Source organism: Apodemus sylvaticus, chromosome 13, assembly GCF_947179515.1.
Source record: "Apodemus sylvaticus chromosome 13, mApoSyl1.1, whole genome shotgun sequence".
NCBI lineage: Eukaryota > Metazoa > Chordata > Mammalia > Rodentia > Muridae > Apodemus > Apodemus sylvaticus.
The window spans coordinates 30,350,328-30,374,533 of record NC_067484.1 but is presented as its reverse complement, the minus strand read 5'-3'; the positions used below and the strand labels follow the sequence as shown (position 1 = coordinate 30,374,533).

Sequence of the window (24,206 nt, the reverse complement as noted above, 5' to 3'; positions counted from 1 at the left end):
GGCAGCATGGCCTACTGTGAAACGCTGATAAACCTGTGACCTGCTCTGATACCTGTAACTCGGGCTACAATGCCAGAAAAGAAGAATCTGAAGGAGGTAAGGAAAGAGGCACTGACATCACAGACCTCGGGTCAGGTTGGCCATCTGGCCAGAGGAGCAAGACTCCATTCTGTAGTGGCTGACTGTCACGGGGGCCCTTTTGCTGTCTAGACATGAGACCTTAGTTTTCTAGGGCATTAACCTGCTGCCTTCCTAGGTCACAAGCCCTCAGATTAAGTGAAGCTTTTCAGCTCCCGCCTCTGTTCATTGGCATTTGTGGTGACGGGCATTACAAACTCCAGTGTTCTGGTCATGGAAGGTGTTGCCAACAAAAACATCAAAAAGAGAGAGAACGAGCAGAGTTTATTTAGGTTTTTCCATCCTGGTATCACCATTGGCACCAAAAGCAGTTTCTACACTGCTTTTTGATTTTAGGAAACCAAAAGGTGAAACCTAAAAAAGAATAAGAAATACTTAGCAGCCTGATGGTGGTAGCACAGGCCTTTAGGGAGGCAGAGGCAGGCGGATCTCTGTGAGTTTGAAACCAGCCTGGTCTACAGAATGAATCTAGGACAGTCAGGGCTACACAGAGAAACCCTGTCTGGGAAAAAGAAAAGAAAAGAAAAGAGGGGAGGAGAGGGGAGGGGAGGGGAGAGGGGAGAGAAGAGAGAAGGAAAAGAAAAGAGAAAGAGAAAAGAAAAAAAGAAAAAGAAAACGCTTAGCAGGAAGGCTCGCATCACGCACTGCAGCATGGCACAGTATGAAATGCTCTGAAAGCAAAACTGAGGTTGAAACACCAGAGAACAGAGTCCATACAAAATCTGTTAATGGTCAAAGTTTCAAATGCATCAATAAAAGCTAAGTATTTGAGGCTGGAGAGATGACCCAGAGACTGAGAGTGAGCAGTTCTTGGAGAAGACCCGAGTTCGGTTTCTAGCCTCCACACTGCCAGTAGCTACAGTGCTACAGATCTGATGATGCCCACAGTAGGCATGCTCACGGGTACCAACCCACACACAGAGCCATCCATGTATACACACTTGAATTCTTTTCAATAAAGTCTTTAAGATTTATTTTTATGTGTACAAGTGTTTTGTCCGCATGTATATATGTGCACTACGTGCATACCTGATGCCTGCAGAAGCCAGCAGAGGCAATCAGGCCCCCTGTCACTGGAGTTACAAATGGTTGTGAGTGACAGTATGGGGCCTGGGAACCCAGGCTAGTGCGTGAGCACCAGATGCTCTTAACTGCTGAGCCATCTCTCCGGCCCTATAAATATTTATTTATTCATTTATTTTGCATATATGAGTGCTCTGTCTTCATGCACACCAGAAAGGGAATCAGATCCCAATTCAGATGGTTGCGAGGCACCACGTGATTTCTGGAAACTGAACTCAGGACCTCTGGAAAACAGCCAGTGCTCTTAACCGCTGAGCCATCTCTCCAGCCCCCCATAAAATAATTTTGTAACAAAATAAATGTCTAGTGTCCGCTGACTGTTTAAGTGTGTTGTCTACCCTGGAGTCTGGTTGATAGACCGGGTGCTGCTGTGACAAAACGCCATGACCAACACAACCTTCAGAAAAGTATAATTGAGCTTACAGTTTCAGCAGGTTAGAGTCCATGATGGTGGGCGGAGCAAAGGCGCAGCAGCAGGAACAGCTGGGAGCGCACACCTCACACCACAAGCAGGAAGTAAAGCTAGCCTGAAATTGTGTTCATCTTTTGAAACTTCGCTGGCGGCAAGCCTGAGCCTGCCGAAGCCTCCTGTTCATCCCCAGGGCACACACTCTGCCTCCCGCTTGCCCGATCGAGATGTGAGCGATCGATCGTGAGCGATCGCTCGGCTGCCTGCGGCCGGCTGTACCCTCGCTTTTGCTGAACCCTCGCTTTCCGCTGTAGGGTTCAGCCTTCTGGAAATGTAAGCCCAATTTTTCTCGTTTATAAGTCATGGTGTTTTTTAATCACAACAGAAAAGCAATACGTAGCTTTATAGTTAGAAATTAAATTGGTTGCATTCAAATTCTTTGTAACTGATATGTATTTAAGGGTATGATGTAATGTGCGATGTACATTCGCACAGTACTTGGGTTAATAGAGCATAGGCATGATCTCACGGGGACTTTTATGTTGAAGGCACTACTTAACATGAACTCCTTCAAGAATTTTGTGATGTAAGATATAGTCAAAACAAACCAAAACCCTGAAAATAGAAACTACCATATCTTGGTCGATAAGAAGGCACAATTAGAAAAGGCACTTGCTGCCAAACCTGACCAGAATGTCTTTGGTTATCACCTGCTGGAGAGGAGGACCACCTTCAAAAACTGGGCTCTGCTAATATAGCTGTCTCCTGAGAGGCACTGCCAATGCATTGTGACAATGCACAAAAGCATTTTTAAATGTACTTACAAAGAACTACCATGTGACCTAGCAATCTGTCACTGGGCATATACCTAGTAGGCTAACAGAATGCCAGGAGCAAGTTACTTCTTTTGGAATCATTGGTCATTGAAGTCCCAAAAGCGCCCCCCCCCCCAACTTTACAAGCTGGTATCGGTGCTCGTGGCTACCCCGCCAGTCTTGATGGTAAGACCCAACTGCTAAAGATGCCGTGTACTTGAGTTATAGGGCATGAAAAAAATCGAGCTGGCACTACCGACCTGGAAGCTTCGTCTCTACTGACTAATTTTCATAGGAAGGGGCTAAGCATGCTACTGGAGGGCTGAGGAAGTTATAACTAAGGATGTGTGTGTGTGTGTGTGAGAGAGGGGGGGGGTGCAAAATGACGCCATGAGATCATGGAGGGAGGAAAGAGAAGAGGGAAATGATGCAATCACCCTAATTTTTAAAAGTAATCCTCCCCCCCCCCCATAAAAGAAGTCTTCACCCCTTACAATACCTCTAGCCTTCTTCTACATTTGAGAAGAAAGAGCGAGAGACTTTTGACTCCAGGTGCCCTTGCTAGCCCTCTCGGGTCCAACTACCAGGTTTCCCAGGGTGCAGCCTGGCACTCTGCATCCTGTGAAACCCTCAGCTCTTAAGTAACAATGGCAACAGTCAGCAGCGGTTAGTGCCTGCTAGTAGTAGAGTCCTCTAGAACTTCCCATTGAGACTCTCCACTCCTACCCTACAGTGACCATGAAATTATAACTCTGAAGAAGACCTGAGGGGTGGACAGCTCCAGTGACCACAGAGCGTCTGTTTTTCACTTTTCGTAGTCTTCCAACCCTGCCTTTCCACCTCTGCCTTCCGTCACTGCCCTTCCCCCCATCATTTGCCACTGAGCCTCAGGAACTGCTGGTGGTGGCTCTCCTGGGCCTTCAGCTGTCCTCTGCCATGGCTGGCCGTGCCCACTGCTGTTTCCAGTTAAGCTGCCTGTACCCATGATAAAGATCACATGCAGGCAAGAAAGAAAAGACCATTTGGGGAATCCTTTATATTAGACCTAATGCTGCAATACTGTGGACACAACATGAAAAGCAGCTGAACCATCTATTTATATATCCCGGAGAAAGACATGGTAAGGATGCATCATGTAAATGAAGAATTGGATTTGCACTGATCACAGCACAGCCTCCAGTTCCACGGCACTGGCGTCTTACTGCTTCCCCTCTGGCCTTAAATGAGAAGAGCTTCCAGGTCATCTAACAGTCGCCAAAGCCTTATCTTGCTGGAGATACTGTCTTCCAAAGCTGGCAAGGGCTGTCTGCGGTAGTAGTCACGGCTGGAGCACAGCCTTCTGGATCCGGAGTCTTTGCTTCCAGTTGCCGCTTTCTGTCCAGCTGTGGTGTGTCGCAGTGCTTTTAAGTGTACAGAGCATGGTGCTGTTTAATATCCTCCCAGATCCAAGCTGCCAAGCTTAGGTGAAGGGTCTATCCATTGCTACTCAAAGGTCTTACCAACCCACTCTTGGGAGTTTTGCTCACTCAAAAACTAACATTTTCAACAGTATTTAACAATGCCCCAATCCCGCCCCAGCACTGTAGGTCGCTTAGTCTGTCTCAGCTCTAGCTAGTGATAACCTAATCATCCCCGCAACACGGCAAGGAGTTCTGCCCGGTACTTAAGATAAGCAGCCAGGGTACCAATACTTGCCATAGGAGGCGGTATTTACGGTAACGGGAGCAGATTGCGCGGCGGCATTTACGGTAACCGGGGCCGGGCTGGCCAAGGCCGGGCAGCTTGGTCAGCTCCTCCTGCTCGCGGTGCTCTCAGGTGCGAGCTCGCGCCTGGGACCTTCGAAGGATGCACAATGGCCCCTCAGGGCAGTGAGGGGCCATGGTCCCCGAGCCGAAGCGACCGCAGCCACGCCCCGCAGCCGGCGCCCCGGGGTCCTAGTGTAGCGCTGCCTCCCGCGTCGGCCGGAGCCCCGGTCTGACCCACGGGGATTTGCCCGCTCTCCGAGTCCCGTGTCCCGATGGGCCTGTGCTACAGCCTGCGGCCACTGCTCTTCGGGAGCTCGGGGGACACCCCCTGTGAGGCCTCGGAGCCGTGCGCGGTGGACGCACAGCCCAGTGCCGCCCCGGCCCCTGCCCCGATCCCAGCCCCAGCTCCAGTGGGGACCCTTCTCCGGCGTGGCGGCGACCGGATCGTCGCGAACGCGCGACCGCCAGGCGAGCTGCAGAGCCGCCGGCGACAGGAGCAGCTGCGAGCCGAGGAGCGCGAGGCGGCTAAAGAGGCGAGGAAAGTAAGCCGGGGCATCGACCGCATGCTGCGCGAGCAGAAGCGCGACCTGCAGCAGACGCACCGGCTCCTGCTGCTCGGTAGGTTCCCACCGGTGGGCTCGGGAGATGGGGGGTTCGGGCGGGACCCTGCCCTGGGGAATGTCAGGCGTGGACACTGCAGACAGAATGACTTTCAGCCTGACATTTAAATGGCTTGGTCGCCAGAACTCTCCTGGGTGATTTCTCTCTCTTCCAAGCCTTGTGACCGAGGGCCAGTAGCTCACCGATTACTAATTAATGTGCCTCTTCTGGGAAATTTCCGCCCTTGATCCATTGATTTCCGCAGCGTGAACTCCACCGGGACGTCTCATCCTAGCCCTCTATTTCCTGCCACAGCCCAGGCAGCTTAGTTTGTTCTAAGAACGCCAATGATAGGAGACTTAGAAAGCTTTTTAGTAGACCACAAAGCTTTTATGGAAAGCACAGTCTGAGAACAGAACTGGTGGGATAGATGTCGGGTGCTGGTTGCTGGGAAGCAGCATCCTTGACCACCTAGGTTGTAAGTCGTACTGGTGCTCTGGGGGTGTTTGCTCTTCTCAGATCCAGGGCGAGAGTGGCCTAGCCTGTCTGTCCCCACCCTGCGCCCCGCCCCCAGTCTCACTAGTCCCTCCCAACTGTAATAAAGTGGACATAACCCTACCAGCACTTGGAGATCCGCTGGTATTTTTCAGAGTCTAGCATAAGGGTGCTCTTATTAACTAACAACTAGGAAACATTTTCTGTACAGTCGAGTGTGCGATGAAAAAGGGAAATGGGTCATGAATTCTTTGTGTCTGTGTACACAGTGTGTCTGCACACAGCAGAGACCAGAGAAGGACATTGGGAGTCCTGTCTCACTTTCCTCCCCGTTCCTATGAGACAAAACCTCTTGCTGAACCTGGACCAAGATTTGTAACCATCAAGCCTTGAGGTTGCAGGGCTTCTTCCCTGGTGCTGAGATCCACTCACAGGTCCTCGTGCATGAGTATCAAAGGTCTTCTCTCCGTCCTCTAAGTCATAAAGTGTTTGTTCTACAACTCTATCACACTTATTTGGGTGTGTCAGCGCATGTGTGTGAAGGTCAGAGGACAACTTACATTGAGTCTGTTCTCTCCTACCAACTTGTGGTACCCAGGCATGGATCGCAAATTATCAGGCTGGGCAAGTACTGGCCCTGAATCGTAAATTCTTTGTTTGTTCTACTTGTTGCCTGTTAGATTACCAGGGGGGAAATGAAGATGTCTGAATCTGATCCAATTTTGTGAGCTATCAGGTGGAAGGGGCTAGCATCTGTGCTCGGCTGTATGCAGGGGGCTATGCCAGGCGAAGTAAAAATTGGTTTACAAATGTACACAGCTCTTAAAATCTCTAGAACAAATATTAAGTTTAAACAGACTCGCCCGCTTGAAGAATGAGTAATTGAAAAACAAAACTAGGTACTGTATCACAGTGAGATATATGAGTTCTAAAACAAAGGGAATTTTCTTTTGAAACAAGAGACAAAATATGAACATGAGAGCCCTACTTTTTCTTCAGGAGATACATTTCCATATCTCTATGGATAATGGAAATCTGGCTTTGTCCAGGTATGCACACCTATTGTGGTACTTAATATGTAAATTGGGCACAATTTAAACTAACAACTACTTATTTAAACTAACACAACAGAGATTAACAACTAATAGAGTACTTATAAACATGTGGAGAAGGACCCTCTACCTACTGTGCTTTGCCCATGTGTGCATACCTATTTGTGGCACTTAATATGTAAATTGGGCACAATTACATATTCACAACAGCTTTTACACAATTACATAATTACAACAACTTAGTAGAACACAACAAAGACTAATAACTAGTAGAATACTTATGAGCAATAATCTGTAACAAATGCCATACAAATATGGTTTCTCTCCAAATCTTGTGCTAAACCTTCTTACGGTGCTGTGAGGTGGTGCAGCGTCTTGGTGATGAAATCAAGGTGAATGACACTGGGGTTTCCGTGTCTGGAATGCTGGAGCACCATGTGTGTTGTCTGCCTCCACAGAGGAACATAACCAGACACACGGTTGTTTACAACGCACCTCATCCAGAGGACTGGTAATCTGAAAAGGTCACTGGAGGGTTAGCGCCTAAGGAAACTGTCTCAGCCTTTCATCCGCAGCCAACAGTCGTTACAGAGAAGAAAACAGTTCTTCCTATGTAGTCCTTACATTGTTGTGAAGACCTGGTATTCATGACAAGCATGCCACCCTCGTTGTCACCCACCGCCCTCGCCTTTCATCACAATCTTTATGAACATCTGGGATGAGGCTCCCCTTGGAGCCCTGGGTCTGGTTAATGTCTGCAAGCATCAAGTCTTTGCAGGCTTTAAAACAAACAGGTCATTATTAATAAAGTATATATGCAGATTCCATCCCATGTTACAGAAAGTACCCTAGCCCATCCTCACACCCCCTATCAATAACATACTAGTATGAGAACTACTTGAAAACTTACAAATCATTTATTTCTGAAATTTTTCATTTGGTGTTTTCTAACCACTGTTAACCCTGGTAATGAAAACTGTAGGTGAACACCACACTTCAGATAAAGAGTTAACTATCCTATACCAAGGAATACAACAGTCGCCTCAAAAGAGAAAAGGACAAAGCATCAGAATTCCGCTATTCAGTGCCAACTTCTAGAACGTGGTGAAGTAAAGGTTTCGAGAGAGCCTGCGGATACAAGATTACATTTCTAGACTCTCGTGCCTATTTTGAACCATAGTGGCAACATGGGCACTAAATGTATTTTTGAAAGAACAAAAATTTCAACTGCTTGTAGCCAATTTTGAATGGCCTGTACTCTTCAAAGATATAGCCTGACATAGTTTATTTGCTACCTTATGTTTGAAATAACAGATCTCAAAGTTCACACATACCTCCAGCTTGTTTAACGGATCCTATTTTCAAAGCTCAAAAGGAGATGGTTAAGAAAGTAAGGCCATGAGTTATGATTAACACGGAGTTTTTTTTTCTCTCTCTCTTTTGTATGTATGGAGTTTTGTCTGCTTGTATTTCTGTGCACCATGTGCACCCAATATCCTTGAAGGCAAAAAGCTTGCATCAGCTACCTTGGGACTGGAATTATAGACAGCTACAAACTCCTGTGTGGATGCTGGGAATCAAACTCAAGTCCCCTGTCAGAACATCAAACACTCTTAACCACCGAACCATCTCTCCAGCCACTAGCATAAGGTTTTTCAGTGTGATTGACTAGTCAGACATAACTCCTAAAAACAATAGAAATGGGGCTTAGTAAGTGTAAGGCTTTGGGTCAATCCCAGAAGCACCACCATCAGAAATATATGAAGCAAAAAGTATTTGCTTTATGAAAAATAAGGATAACTATATAAAAGAGAAGTGGGAAATGGCCTCTGAAGAATGCTATGCATGGCTCTAAGGCATAAATTGCTTTAGCACATTTTTGATTGTTATTCTCTCTAAAGACATTACCTCATAGCCTAATATTTGTATAATGTGAGTGGCCTTAGCTCAAATGACTCATTTTGTGGAGTACATTGTATCTTCCACCCAAGACTATCAACAGGAATGCCTGGGTCTAAGATTAGTTCAGTAGTAGCAGGTACTGGCCCTGGGTTCCCAGCACTAGACTTGAAAAAAAAAAAACCCAAGTAAATCATAACACTAATAATTTTAAAAAAAAACTGTTACAACAGGCTGATATGGTTTGTATATTTTGAGTAGATTTGGGTTATATACAGAAAGATGATTGACATTTGTTACAATTTAGAAAGGACTTGTCCAAGAGTCAAGACTTGATCAGACTTGTAGGCATGGATTAGACTGTCTGCTTCTGTTGCTCCTATGTCTGCCAGTGATTGCTTGCCCAGTCCTTTAATGATCCTAAATTGTGAGCCCACATTAGGAACTGTGCTGATTTGAATATACTTGGCCCATGGGAAGTGACACTATTAGGAGGTGTGGCCTTATTGGAGAAAGTGTAGCCTTGTTGGAGGAAGTGTGTCACCATGGAGTGTTGTCTGCTGTCTACCAGCAATGAATAGGTCCTATAAGGCTGATATGGTGGGGAATGCTGGGACTGTTACAGCTCTTAGAAGGGAAGCAAGGTTTCAGTGGCCTGCATAGGGCAGGTAGCTTCAGGTCTCTCAGCAGCTACTGCAGTGGCAGTGGAGGCAGCATGGGCCTGGCCAGCCAGTCAGGTCCAAGATTCTCCAGTTTTTTCAAGAGAGAGAATTCTTCCCCATGTTCATTAATGACAGCCACTCTCAGACAATCCCCAATGAAATAACTTGTGTGCTTTATTCCCTGTGGACAGGGACTATGTAAACATTCAGAGATAGGGTGAGATTTAGGGGTAGGTGTTTCCTATTGGCTCCATTTGAGATGTTAGTGATGCTCTGTTTGTGTGGGGAAGGATTCCAGGTGCTACAATATGTGACTGACTGCCCACGGTTTCTCAATGGGGTGTTGTGGTTACATGTTCCAGAGCAGGTACTGAAATGGTAGGGAGCGGCTCTGTCCCCACTGATCGCAAGTCTCTAAGCTTCCCAGGGTCTGAGCTCACTCAGCCTTACCAGTTCTTCTGTCTGGTGGCACAGCCAACGTTCCCTACAGTAGGGTGGGCTTTGGAGGTCTTCTCCTATGCTCAGGCTCCACCAGTGCTAAAGAAAACATTCTTCCTGACTGCCTTCAGATAAAGATGTAGAACTATGAGTTACTTCTCCAGTACCATGTCTGCCTGGATGCTGCCATGCTTCCTGCCATGATGATGATGGACTGAACCTCTGAAGTTGTAATTCAGCCCCTATTAAATATTGTCCTTTATAAGAGTTGCCTTGGTCTTGGTGCTTCTTCAGAACAATGAAACCCTAAGACAGGGACAAAGTTCACAGACTCACTCGGAGAAGGCACTCACCTCCATGACCCTCTGTCCTGGCCTGCTATGTTGAGGATGCTCTCATCCACACCCACAATAACTCCTCAGGCCAGGATGTCATCCCAAAGTCCAGCTCTACCATAAGGTGATCAGATGGCTTGACTCTCTCCCAGATACCACTTAGCAAGTTTCCCCAATAACATCACAAACACCTACCTCTAAATTCCACCCCACTCTTCAATGTTGATATTGTCCCTGTCCACATGGAATAAAGCACACAATATTTCACCAAGAATTGTCTGAGAATCTCACTGGAACAGTGAGGACCCTTGATAGGATGGATGATGAGGGGGTGTCTTTCAGGAATACAGGATATTATCATATTCAGGGATGGAATATGAATGGGATGGAGTATATATTGAATTATATATTGAATTATAAATTCAAAATTGTGTCCTAACCAGCAATTAAAGCAGAGAGTTCATGCCCTGTCTCACAAGAATCAGCTTCATTTCCTTGATGCCTTGTGAAGACCTACACTGGTTCCTATAGTGGCCAGATGTTATGAATTCCTAAAACAAAATGGAAATACCAGTTTTCCTCCGAAGACTAATTTTTTTTTTTTTAGGCAGGGTCTGTTGTGTAGCTCTCCCTGTCTTCCAACTCAGAGTCCACCTGCTGCTGCCTCCCAAGTGCTGGGATTAAAGGCATGTGCTACCACATCCAGGAGGACTATTTCTTCATTAGCATCATTTGATCATAGTTTTATGAGCCACAGTCTACATGACCGATCCATGGTTAGCTCACTCTTGCCTCAAGTTTCCCCCAGGCCACACTAAGAAGGCCCATTGATGGCAAGCCTGGATCTATACCAATTAAAAGCATAATTGGTTTGACGAGGTGTATCTATCCATTTTGCAACTATCATGAAATACCTGAGGCCAAGTAACTTTATAACAAAGGGAGGTTTCCTATGGTTATACTTCTGAAGACCAATATTGATGAGCTTGCAAGTGTTGATTGTCTGTTGTCCTCTTGGTGACCTTTTGGTGACCTCTTGGTCTCAAGGTGGTGCTGTCCTGACATTCAAGATGGGAAAGGAGAAAGAAGAAAAGAAAGGGGGAGAAAAGATAAGAGAAAGGAAAGAAGAGGAGAGGAGAGCAGATATCCTGGTCTCTCTCCTTCCTCTTCTAAAGCTCTTGGTCATTAAATCATGAAAACGCACCCTAATGACCTCCTCTAGATTCTAAACAATTCCTACAGGCACTACCTATGGACACAAGATTTGGATTAAGTGTCTACTCTCTTAATACCTCAAATTTTCAATTAAGCTCAACACATGAAGCTTAAGGTACAAACCCAGAGCTGTGTCTGGTGGCACAAATAATACCAGCCTTTGGGGAGTCTAAGGTAGGATTACCATGAGTTTGAGGCCAGCCTGAGTAATAAAGTGAATTCCGTGCTAGCCAGAACCAAATACCAAGACTTTGTCTAAAAAAGAAAGGAGGGGAGGGAGAGGAAGAGAAGAAGGAAGGGAGAACTGAAGGGGGGAAAGTAATAGATGGATAGACAGATGGAGACTGGGGAGAGAGAGACAGAGACAGAGAGACAGAGACAGATAGATATACATAGATATTTCAACCATACCTCTTTCATGAAGAGCAGTCTCTTTGGGACAGTCACTACTGTTTTTTATTTGTTTGTTTTTAATCAGAATTCTGGTGTGACTTTTAACTAATGCCTTTAGCTCCTTTAGAAGCACAGGGTGAAGTCCCACAAGAACTTTTCACCACCCTGTGGAGTTAGTCATTGTTTTTTGCTTTTTTTTTTTCAAGTCTATTTTTAATCTGTATGTTTATGCTGGCCAGTTTTTATGTCAACTTGACACATGCTAGGATCATCTGGGAAGATGGAATCTTAATCAAAAATATGCCTCAATAGGATTGGCCTGTAGATAAGTCTGTAGGTTATTTTCTTGATTGATGGTTAATATGGAAGGGCTCAACCCACCGTGGAAAGTGCTACCCCTGGGCAGGTGGTCCTGGATCCTTTAAGAAATCAGGCTGAACAAGCCATGAGAATCAAACCAATAAGCATCATTCCTCCATGGCCTCTGCATTGGCTCCTGCCTCCAAGTCCCTGCTCTGACTTCCCAGGATGATAGAGTATAAACTGTAAGATGAAATCCTTTCCTCCACAAGCTGCTTTTGGCAATGGCATTTTATTCCAGCAATCAAATCTCTAAGACAGAAATTGGATCCAAGCCATGTAGTATTGCTGTGACAGACCTGACTGTGTGGTTGGAGGAGGACTGCGGAAGGAGCTTAGAACTTTGAGCCGGGAAAGCCATTAAATGCTCAATGGGCTGTTCTCCAGCAGCTTCCAAAATATGAGAATTGATCAAAATGCAGTCAATGGAGACATGGAGTATGAAGATTCAGAGGGAAGTATGAGAGTCCTTTAAAGATTACCCAATCCATTGGCTATTCAGTATTTAGAATCTTTGGTTTTAGTTAGCCGTGATTAACAAGAAACCAGAATCACTAAAGTGAAGCATTTTCTTTGCTGAGACAACCGGTGCTGAGCTGGCTCTCAGCTGAGCCTGAGAATCAGTTGTAATTACGAAGACACCAACATCATTGAGGTGAAATCTTCTGAGAAGAGTTTCCTTCACCCAAGGTCAATAAACAGAAGCTGTGTTATAAAGGGGTCGCCAAGGCTGTACTATGTGCAGACAGCTGAACTTGGTGATGTGGAAGAGTTTTCTAGGCAGTGCTGGTTTAGAAAGCATGAAGTGGTCATGGGGAGCCATTGGTGCTTCATACAATGTGGCTTGGCTGGCATCCCTGAAAAGAGGCTGGGAGAGGGTATTGGTAAAGGTGCGGCCCAGTTGCAGAGACCCCACCATTTTGGAAAGAGAGTGCCATGGCTACCAAGGACAGCAGCAGATGTGAAGGGGAGCCAGCCTGAGCCTATGAGACAAGTTGCATGTGCTGTGGGTGGCAGAACTAGAAAGATGGAGCTGCCGAGGCCCTTTGGAGCCCAGGGGATTGTGTGTGAGTCCCAGACGTAAAGCTCTGATCGTTTTATACGGCTGAACTTTGATCTGGTTTATTTAATTATAACTGTGCCCTAGTTCTTTCATCTTGGAGTAAGAACATACTTACCTACTTTATATTTAACAGGTATCCATAGTTGAGAGGCTTTGAAATTTTGAAGAGATAGAATTTTATAGAAACTTTGCAATTTGGATATTTTACAGAGACTGAATTTCTAAAGTGTTGGAACATTTAAAAACAGTGGGATTTTTATCTAAATAATAATGTTTTATATTGTCATAATTATATGACATCTTGGGAACAATAAAAAAAAATGTTGCGGCTTAATAAGTGATGTGTTTGTGTGTCATGCTGAAAAGGAGTCAATTTTTATGTCTAGTTTTATGTCAACATAAGCCAGGACCATCTGGGAAGAAGAAATCTTAATCAAAGAATGCTTCCATATGATTGGCTAGTCTGTAGGAAATTTTCTTCACTGATGGTTGATGTTGGACCACATGCCCAGCACACTGTGGGCAGTGCCACTCCTGGGCATGTGGTCCTGGATTGTATAAGAAAGCGGGCTGGCCAGGCAGTAGTGCAGCACACCTTTAATCCCAGCACTCTGGAGACAGAAACAGGCAGATGTCTCAGTCCAGGGTCAGCCTGGTCTATAAAGTGTGTTCCAGGACAGCCAGGGCCACACAGAATAGAGAAACCTTGCCTTAAGAAACAAAATGGAGGCCATTTTCACCAAGGAGCCAGGTGGCTCCACAGCCTTCTGTGCACGGCACACCAGGAGAGAGTGATCTCCCATCAGTGCCTCCACTTCTGAGCATGGAGGTAAGATCTCCACCTTCTCTCTGGAGGGAAACAGCTAGGATCACACAGGGCATACGATCAGTTGAGCAGAGGGAACAGGAGCCTTCCAGATGCCATTTACACCTAGGATCCAGGTGGCTACACAGCCTTCTATGCACAGACTGCCAGAAGAGAATTGATCTCCCAGGAGTACGGACACAGGCTTACAGGCCCACAGCAGGAACAAGCTCCAGCCAGAGACAGCAAGAACCAACTAACACCAGAGATAACCAGATGGTGAAAGGCAAGCACAAGAACCCTACCAACAGAAACCAAGGCTACTTGGCAGCATCAGAACCCAATTCTCCCACCACAGCAAGTCCCAGATACCCCAGCACACTGGAAAAGCAAGAGTTGTATTTAAAATCACATCTCATGATGCTGATAAAGGACTTTAAGAAGAACATAAATAACTCCCTTAAAGAAATACAAGAGAACATGAGTCAACAGGTAAAAGCCCTTAAAGAGGAAACACAAAAGTCCCTTAAAGAAATACAGGAGAACATGGGTCAACAGGTAGAAGTCCGTAGGAGGAAACACAAAAATTTCTTAAAGAATTACAGGAAAACACAATCAAGTCCAGGATCTAAAAATGGAAGTAGAAACAATGAAGAAATCACAAAGAAAGACAACTCTGGAGATAGAAAACCTTGAAAAGAAATCAGGAGTCATAGATGCAAACATCAGCTACAGAATACAAAAGAAGAAAGAAGCTCAGGTGCTGAAGATAACATAGAAAACATTGACTCAACAGTCAAAGAAAATGCAAAATATGAAAAGCTTGTAACCCAAAACATACAGGAAATCCAGGACACAATGAGATGACCAAACCTAAGGATTATAGGTATAGAAGAGAGCGAAGATTTACAACTTAAAGGGCTGGTAAATATCTTCAACAAAATTATAGAAGAAAACTCCCCTAACCTAAAGAAAGAGATGCCCATGAACATACAAGAAGCTACAGAACTCCAGACTGGACCTGAACAGAAAGTCCTTCCAGCACATAATAATCAAAACACTAAACAAAGAATATTAAAAGCAGTAAGGGAAAAGGGTTAAGTTATAAAGGCAGACCTATCAGAATTACATCAGACTTCTCACCAGAAGCCATGAAAGCTAGAAGATCCTGTGCAGATCTCATACAGACCCTTAGAGAACACAAATGCCAGCCCAAACTATTATACCAGCAAAACTCTCAATCACTATAGATGAAGAAACCAAGATATTCCATGATAAAACCAAATTTACACAATATCTTTCCACAAATCCAGCCCTACAAAGGATAATAGATGGAAAATGCCAACACAAGGAGGGAAACTATACCCTAGAAAAGGCAAGAAAGTAATCTTCTTCTAACAAACCCAAAAGAAGGTAACCACACAAACATAAAAATAGCATCAAAAATAACAGGAAGTAACAATCACTATTCCTTAATATCTCTTAACATCAATGGACTCAATTCCCCAATAAAAAGACATAGACTAACAGACTGGATATGTAAACAGGACCCAGCATTTTGCTGCATACAGCAAACGCACCTCGGTGTCAAAGACAAACACTACCTCCGAGTAAAAGGCTGGAAAACAATTTTCTAAGCAAATGGTCCCAGGAAGCAAGCTGAAGTAGCCATTCTAATGTGGGATAAAATTTTTCTCAAAATGTTTGCATTTCCCTCATCAATTAGTTTAGAAATGTTCTCTATTTCTACAGTTTTATCTATAATTTTCCATGAAAATCTTCAGTTCTAACACTTTTCTATATATTCCTTCAATTTTATCAGAAATATTTTTCATGAAAATCTGCAATTTTATCAGAAAATATTTCTACTTCCTTCTTCAATTATCTTAGTAATGTTTTCTATGTCTACCATTTTATCTGTAATATTTTCCATGAAAATCTTCAAATTTAACACTTTTTCTATATATTAATTCAATTTTATCAGAAATACTTTCCATGTAATTCTTTAGTTTTTCACAAAATATTTATGCTTCCCTCTTCAATTAGTTGAGAAATGTTCTCTCTTACTACATTTTTAGCTATAATGTTGTATAAAAATCTTCAATTTTAGCACATTTTTCTATATATTTCTTTAATATTTTCAGAAATATTTTTCTGTATATATTCAACTTTATCAGAAAATATTTCTACTTACCTCTTTAATAAATTCAGGTATTTTTTCCTAAGTCTAATATTTTACCATTAATTTTTTCCATGAAAATCTTCAATTTTATCAGAAAATGTTTCTACTTCTCTTTAATTAGTTTAGATTTTTTTCTGTCTACCATTTTATCTCTATTATTTCCCATAAAAGTCTTCATTTTCAACACATTTTTAATATATTTCTTTAATTTTATCAGAAATATATTAATCAAAATCTTCAAATTTATGAGGAAATTTTTTATGTGCTTGGTCATTTTGTAAAGATAAATTTTCTATGTTTACCTTCTTACTATTATTTTCCAACCAGTTATTCAACTTTAACACTTTTTCCCTATATTTCTTCAATTTTATCAGAAATATTTTTCATGAAATTCTTCAATTTGATCAGAAAATTTTTCAACATGATTTGTCAATTAGTTTAGAAAGGTTTTCCATGTCTCCCTTTTAATCTGTAGTAATTTCCATCGAATATTTCAATTTCAATGCTTTTTTTCTATGGATTTATTCAATTTTATCCGAAATATTTCCATGTAAATTTTCAATTTTATCAGAAAATATTTCTACTTACCTCTTCAATTATTTTAGAAATGTTTTCTATGTCTACCATTTTATCTGTATTATTTTCCATGAAATCTTCAATTTTCAAGTTTTCTCTATATATTTCTTCTATTTTATCAGAATTATTTTCCTTGAAAATCTTCAATTTTATCAGAAAATTTTTCTATGTGTTTGGTCAATTAGCATAGATATATTTTCTATGTTTACCAATTTATCATTATTGTTCTCCTATTTTAACACTTTTCTATATATTCTTCAATTTTATGAGATCATTGTGTGTACACCCTCTATATTTTCTAACAGTGGACTTTAATGTAATAATGACATGTACCAGTTAGCCTTTATGTAATAATCGTTTTACTTAAGTTGTCATATAAATAAAATTATTTTTATTATAAAAATAAAAATAAAAATGAATAAATAAATAAGTAAATAAATAAAAGAAACAAAATAGAAAAAGATAAAAGTAGTCTGAGAAAGCCACAAGGATCAAGCCAGTTAAGTAGTGATTCTCCATGGCCTCTACATCAGTTCCTGCCTCCAAGTTCCTGCTCCGACTTCTCTGGAAAATAGACTACAAATTATAAAGTAAAATATACTCTTTCCTCTTCAAGTTACTTGTGTTACTTGGTGTTTTAACACACCAATAGAAACTAAGACAGTGTGTATCTGCTCCAGTTTGATCTGGTTTAGTTTCGTTTAGCACGGTGATTAAACCTTTGATTCTGAACTTGGATAGGCAACATCACACTTCTAGAATGTCCCCTGTGGTCCCATGTTTATGCAGCTTGCCATTTGAGCAAGACACCAAGTCCGACTCTCGACCGCTAATCAACCCTGGAAGGTAGCAGCACAACCAGTTGCTGACCAAGAACTTACTCCAAACAAGAGGTATGAGGCGAACTCAGAAGATGAGTGGATGACAGAGAGGATGACAGAGAGGAAGGACCAGCCACTGTGGTGGTGATAGCAGACTGGGCAGCTGTATGGTTCCCTGACTCTCGGGCGAAGATGTGTGTGTGTGTGTGTGTGTGTGTGTGTGTGTGTGTGTGAGAGAGAGAGAGAGAGAGAGAGAGAGAGAGAGAGAGAGAGAGAGAGGGGGGGGGGGATGAGTGGGGGACACTCAGCAGTTGAGCAAGGTCAAGGATAATGAGGAGAGACAAGGCGCGTTCCAGGTGTTGGTAAGCAGCTAGAAGATTAAAAGGGAAAGAGAGACAGCCCCAAAGGAGACCAGAAAGTTCAGTGCCGCTCATCCCATGATGCACCGCGAAGAAGGCAGTTTGGAAAAGTACGAATGAACCGGATAGCAAAGGACCACGGTTGGGAGAATTCACCATCTCTGCACTGGCGGACCTAGGAGCCCGCCTGTCTCTGGTTCAGACAATGGTTTCCACAGCCACAGAGTGAGCAGTTAAAGTGTGTAGACTCAAGCCTCGGTCCCCCTACTGCAGACAACTCCCCTGCTGGCACCGCCTGACAGGTCTGCAATTTAGAGCAAGGCCGATTTTGGAGCGAGCAAGAAAGAACCCGCTGACCATCTCCATTTGTGAGACGTTTTTAAACTCGTATGTCTTCAAAGATAAGAGCTGAGTACCGAGGCCGGACAGTGCATGGCTGGAAAGAACCGCGCCCCACTACCAGGGCTTGTGGTGTAGCTTTCTATGCAGCAGAGCGCTGCCCCAGCACTGACATGCAGATGCCCCTCCCTCTCTCAGTCCCGAGCCCTGGCCATGGTGGGAGGGGGGGGGGTGAACTTAGAACCAAAGTTTCACGACAGAATTAACTGTGGGGGAAGGGCTTGGCGCTGGAGAGTTGGTCGGATGGTTAAGAACACTTGCTCTAAGATGTGTGGACTAAAGGGGATATACACTGTTGGATATACTGTGCACACTACAGCTTCCACAACGAAATGGTTTTTTTTTTTTTCCTTTGGAGGGGAAGGTTGGGAGGCAGAGGGCGGGTACCAGGGGTTGAGACGTGAGTGGTGCATGATGTGAAATTTACAAAGAACCAATAAAAAGTTTAAAAAAAAAAACCAGAAATGGAACAGGTGTATAACATTATACCTGCCCTACCTCTCCCCGCCCCCTGTGGGAAAGGTTTACTGAATAATGAGACCGAGGGTCAAACTTAAAAACAGTGTTTCTAATTTTGTATCTCCAGTGTATTAAGTATTTCTCTTTTTTTTTTATAAAAATAATAAATACATTCCACTCCTCGCCCCCCTACTCCCACCCCACCCCCCAAAAAAAGAACACTTGCCCTTGCAGAAGACCCTGGTTCAGTTCCCAGCACCCACGTGCTGATTTTCAATCACGTGTAACTCCACTTCGGGGCTCTGACACCCTCTTCTGACCTCCGTGGCCACTAAGCAAGGATATGAAGTGTCGTGTTTTCTAAGATAGGGAAGAGAAGGAATATGTTTGGTGGATGTGCTGTCAGGTGTTGGGGAAAGGGCCTCTGCGGGCCGTGCTGAGGCGTCCCTTCCCCCTGAGGGACCAGCCAGGGTCCCTCATACAGTATAGAAGAGAGTACATTCAGGGCATCGGGAGGGGGGGGAATGAGAGAAAGGCAGGGGGAGGGGAAGGGGAAGAGGGAAGGGGGAGGGGAGGGGGAGAGGAGAGGGGAGGGGGAGCAGGAGGAAGAGGAGAAGGAAAGGCCAGTCCAGTCATGAGCACGGAGTGGGGAGGGGAATGGGGAGAGAGGAGAAGCAGGAGCAAGAGGAGAGAGCAAGAAAGCAAGAGAGCGCGAAGGGGTCAAGCAGCCCCTTTTACAGAGTGAGTCGGGCACACCTGGCTGTTGCCAGGGAACTGTGGGCCACGGCCTTGACTAAATGCCAACAGGGTAAGCACATACACGCAAACAAAACACTCATACATGTAAAATGAATAATAAGTTAATCTTTAACGTTGTTTTTAATAAAATTGAAAAAAAAGAGAACAAGGGACGGTTAGTTACTTCACATCACTAACCCTGTCTGAAGCAGTCACAGTGCTAAGGGTAATGACAGCATCTGGAGGGGAAAGGGTGGTCTCTAACTGCAGTCAACGCTTCCTCTGAGAAACGTGGAAATGAGATCCTATCCATGGGGCAGTGACCCTGTGGGTTTAGGGGCCAGTGAAACTGTCCAGCATTTCAGGTTCTCTTGGTAGGGTTAGGAGGAGCGGGGCATAGTTAGGGTAGGGAAGCTGACCTATCCATCACAGCCACAGAGGACATGTGCCACTACTCCTTTGCCCAAACCCACAGAATGCCCAGCAAAACGGTGTGCTCTGATTGCAGACCCAAGGAGAGTGATGTGTCTGGCTGACTCATCCGTGTTGCCAGATGCATCTCTCTGGGGAATGATGTCAAGGGAGGCTGTGTGGGACAGAGGACGAGAAACAGATGGAGAATCTCTGCACCTTCTTTCTGCTCAGCTTTGCTGAGACCCAGAATGCCTCTAAAAGCTTCAGTCGGCCAAGAAGAAATAAGCAATCTACCCTGGGTTGTGTCCTTGCATTGGGATCCAGAGCAAAGGAGTTAGTGAGAAGAGGAAACAGGGACCAGAACAGGGAGGTGCAAGTTACTCTGTGCAGCCCGTCTCAGAGCCACAAGCACAAGCTTATCCTCTTAAGGAGGGTAAGCAGTTCTGCAATCACATTGGTTCATTTAAACCAAGCCAACTTGCTGTTGAAAGTTGTGGCTTATGAATAAGAAAGTCATCATTTAAAGCTCTTTCCTGGGCTGGGGAGGTGGCTCAGCGGTTAAGAGCCCTGACTACTCTTGCACAGATCCTAGGTTCGGTTTCCAACACCTAACAACCCAGGGGAATCCTGTGCCCTCTTCTCCCCCCCACAGGCACTTCACAGAAAACACACATGTCTAAATATCCTCATAACCACACATAAGTATAGGTATCACCCTCCATCAAAGAAGTCCCTTTGCAACGGACAGACAATTATAGGAAAGCACAACTAGTCCAAATGCAAAGAACAAGTGACCATGTGGTTTGAAAATGTCTCCCCATGGGCTGATACTGCATACTCAGTCTCCACTTGGTAAAACTGTTTAGGAAGGATTAGGAGGTGTGGTCATATTAGAGGAGATGTGTCACCAGAGACAGACAGACTGGTTTCAAAAGTCCATGCCATTCCTCCCTCTCCCCTCTCTCTCTCTTCCCTTTTTGAAGTTGATTTGGTCGTAGTATCCTATCACAGCACTAGAAAACGAAGACAAGTGCCCAGGCCCAGCTGATACATCTACAACAAAATCTCTGCACCCAGTGATCATAGCAGAAGAGGGCACCAAAAGATTGTAAGCCAGAGGACCAGGAAGTTTGCTGTGTTTCATCAAAATGTCAGAGAGGATGTCCCCATGAAGCCTCATCAACATGGCCGCCTAACAAAACCTGAACAAAGACAGTGTTCCAACAGACACACAAACATGGAAGGGGGAAATCTCATGGATCTTCAACCCTAGACAAGAAAACTTCAGGCAGAGAAGGAATGCTGAGAGCCCCTCAATTGGTTATCTGATACCAAGTGGTCAGTTCTGCAATCACATACTAGAAGGCGTACGTGTGTGTCCGTGCGTACGTGCATGTGTGTGTGTGTGTGTGTGTGTGAGAGAGAGAGAGAGAGAGAGAGAATGAATTTGAGATAGAGTATGGTGTAGTTGCAGGGAACAAAGAGTAGCGGGGGGTGGGGTGGGGGGGGGGACTCGGGAACAGTAGAAAATTTGAAAATAACAGTAGCAATTTTGATGCTGGCAAAGCAATGCTGCTGCCACCCCTGGATGCAAACTATCTGTAGAAGCCATGCTGAGCCTGCCTTCTTCACTGGCAGCCAGCTTTCCTGTGTTCCTGACGGCCACCGGAAGAACCCTCAAGTACCCACGGCTCCTGGACCGAGTACTCATGCCCACCTAATGTCACCCAGTGACCTATGAAGACCAAGACAGCATGAGCATGCTGTGGTATCAACTGGGGATTGCATGTTTATCATATTATATCAGACTGTTTCACAAGCCAAGGTTAGGAACATTTTCTTATAAACCACAGCATCATGAGCAATTGGAGATTGTCATCCAAGAATAGGTATAAAGAGAAAACAAAGTTTATCTTTCACGTGTGGGTCTCTATATTAATTGCCATCTACTATGAAAGGAGGTTCTCTAGTGCGGGCTGAGAGGTGAACTAGTCTATGGTTACAAAGAGGTAACTCAGGAGACGGCTTATTATCATGTTTATATGGCAGAATGACAGACAGTATTAGGTTCTCTCTGATGGTTTGCGGCCTAGCCAACCATGGGCTTTGTTCCCAGTATCAGTGCCAGGAATGAATTTTGTCTTGTAGAGATGCCTTTAAATACAATCAGAAGCTGAATGGTTATGTAATACCCGCGCCGTGATTTCACCAGTGGCCATCTCTTAGCAGGTTAGTCATTATTGTAGTTAACAGGATTCACATAAGATTGACGACGGCTTTTCTCCCCAGCAGTATGCACAGAACATTCCAGCACTACGAACGAAAGCAATCCATTACAGATGAACCTTCTAGGTTGTTTGATTTCACCATGTCCTATGACTGGAGTGTGCTGTGCCTTCAGCAATAGGATTTTACCAAAAAGTTCTGAAGGGTAACCAAGGCAACAGCAACAGACTACAGTGTTTGTGGAGGTTGATGGGACACCACTGACAAATAACTCAGAAAAAGGTCATCTATACCTAGCACTGGGCTATTTACTTATTAGCCTATGGTGTCTAGGAGAGGCATTGCCTCTGTTATAGGGTAACTCCATTTAAACTCTTTGTGTGTGTGTGTGTGTGTGTGTGTGTGTGTGTGTTTTGAGACAGGGTTTCTCTGTGTAGCCCTGACTGTCCTGGAACTCACTCTGTAGACCAGGCCAGCCTTGAACTCAGAAATCTGCCTGCCTCCTGAGTACAGAGATCAAAGGCGTGCACTACCATTGCCCGGTAATGTGTATGTGTTTTAGGAAGTGTCTACAGTAGCAGTATTTTCAAAGTCCTTACTGTTATTTCTCCCCATACCTTCACCACTATTCTACCTTCACATCCCCCAAGCTGTTTATCCATCTTAATCCATCATTTCCCCTTTCTCCTTCATCACCTGGGTTCTATCCCCGCATCCTTCAAAATCTCCCTGTTGCCCCTAAATTAGTCAGGATTCTCTAGAGGAACTAAAGGAGAGAGAGAGAGACAAAGAAAGACAGAGACAGAGAGAGAGAGAGAGAGAGAGAGAGAGAGAGAGAGAGAGAGAGAGAGAGAGAGAAGAGATGGAGATATGGAGAGAGAGAGATTCTGTTAGCTTGGTTTACATGATATGGTCTAAGTAGCCCACCAGAGAGGCAGAGAATCTGGTATCTACTCTGCAGTCACAGTCTGGTGCTGAAGGCCTGGAGGATTCCTGGAGAGCTGCTGGTCTTCAGGCTGTGTTGGAATCCCGAAGGCCTGGTCCTAATGTCTAATGTCCATCAAGGAATGCCACAGCAGCAGGAAGGATATACTTGCCAGCAGACAGAATGAGAAGCTCTTCTCTTTCACGTCCTTTGATCTCTGTGGCCATCATAAGATGCTTCCTACACTTAGAGTGTGTCTTTCCGCTTCAGGAATCTGGTGAAGAACCTCCCTCGCAGGCGTGCCCAATGGTATGCGTTTTGGCAAAGTGTGATGAAGTCAGCACAGCCTCTTACTAGTTTACTCATTTCTATGAGTACTGAGTGTCCAAAGCATTATTTTATCTATTAAATCATGATGTTTCTCAAAAGGAAAGAAATGCACTGAGGGATGCAGGAGCTGTTATTTGCCTTTGAAACCTTTGGCATGGGTTGGGGGCATGGCTAGCTAATCTGAGGGTACAGATAGCAGCTGCTCTTCCCTGGTCAGCAGCACATAAGACAATTACCACAACAGACACCACAAAAGAACTCTGGTTAACTCTTGTATTGGTAGTTGAGAGTCATTATGAGAAATGTGAAGAGTTGCTGATTCAAAGTGTGGAAACCTGACTGTTAGAGAAGATGCATTTTATAGGCACCTCTGGAAGCAGATAGAATGTTCCAGAGCCTCCACAGAAAGGTAGCAAGTAAAAAACAGATCGTCTGAGCCCTGAAGCTCACATGTTTAGCAAGATGCCACAAACATTTATCAAGATGCCACCATGTTTCCTCTCCTGGAAAGAGAGTCCCTAGAAGTAAGCAACCTGCATAAATGTGTAAGTGTGCTTCTCACCAGCACAGGAGTGAAACAGTACAGCAGGACAGAGCAGCACTCCCAGGCCTGAGCAGAAACCACAGGACACAAGCAGTAAGCAGACCTTACCCTCCTCTGCCCCTCAGAGGCCAGAGGAGACAAACCACAAGCTTACACTTTCCCTGAGAAGGAAACCTGGGATACAGCCAAAACCAGCATAGCCCTAAAGCCTGAGTGGCTGTCATAAATCAATCAGTCATTGGATGTGTGGGACAATACATGTATTGACACAGATACTGAGCTGCGCTCTGACCTACTTTTTGACTAGCCATTATTGGGACTCAGTAGTCACGTGTCCCAGATTCTGAGAATCTGCTTACAGACTTGTCCTCGTGAGCTCATGGCCTCCAGCAGGAGGCAAATGAAGTAGCCAGCCATGGCACACAGCTCTCTTTATCCCAAGGGATGAATTCCAAGATTTTTTCCTCAATGACCAAAAGATTGAGCCATGCTCCATAGATGCTACGCTTTGCTCTCTGCATGCATAGCTATGACAAAGTTTAATCTATACACTAAGTACAGTGAATTATATTAATTTATAGACCTAGATTAATAACTAGAACTATTATAATTATATAGTGTAATAAAAGCTGTTTTTAAATTATGTATTGTTTATTTCTGGAATTCTTCATTGAATATTTTCAGATTTCAGTTAATCATGGCTACCTGAGTAGATAGGAAAGGAAC

The 24,206-nt window shown here is 44.3% G+C and overlaps 1 protein-coding gene across 1 annotated transcript in view; it reads left to right on the top strand.

Moving 5' to 3' along the window:
* Nucleotides 1-4,462: 4,462 nt before the first annotated feature.
* The window catches only part of Gnal (G protein subunit alpha L), a 137,831-nt gene continuing 118,087 nt past the window's right edge, over nucleotides 4,463-24,206 (top strand). Inside the window, exon 1 of the mRNA XM_052155187.1 lies at nucleotides 4,463-4,808. Within this exon, the coding sequence (XP_052011147.1) occupies nucleotides 4,463-4,808 (346 nt within the window). The remainder of the gene's footprint in view (nucleotides 4,809-24,206) is intronic.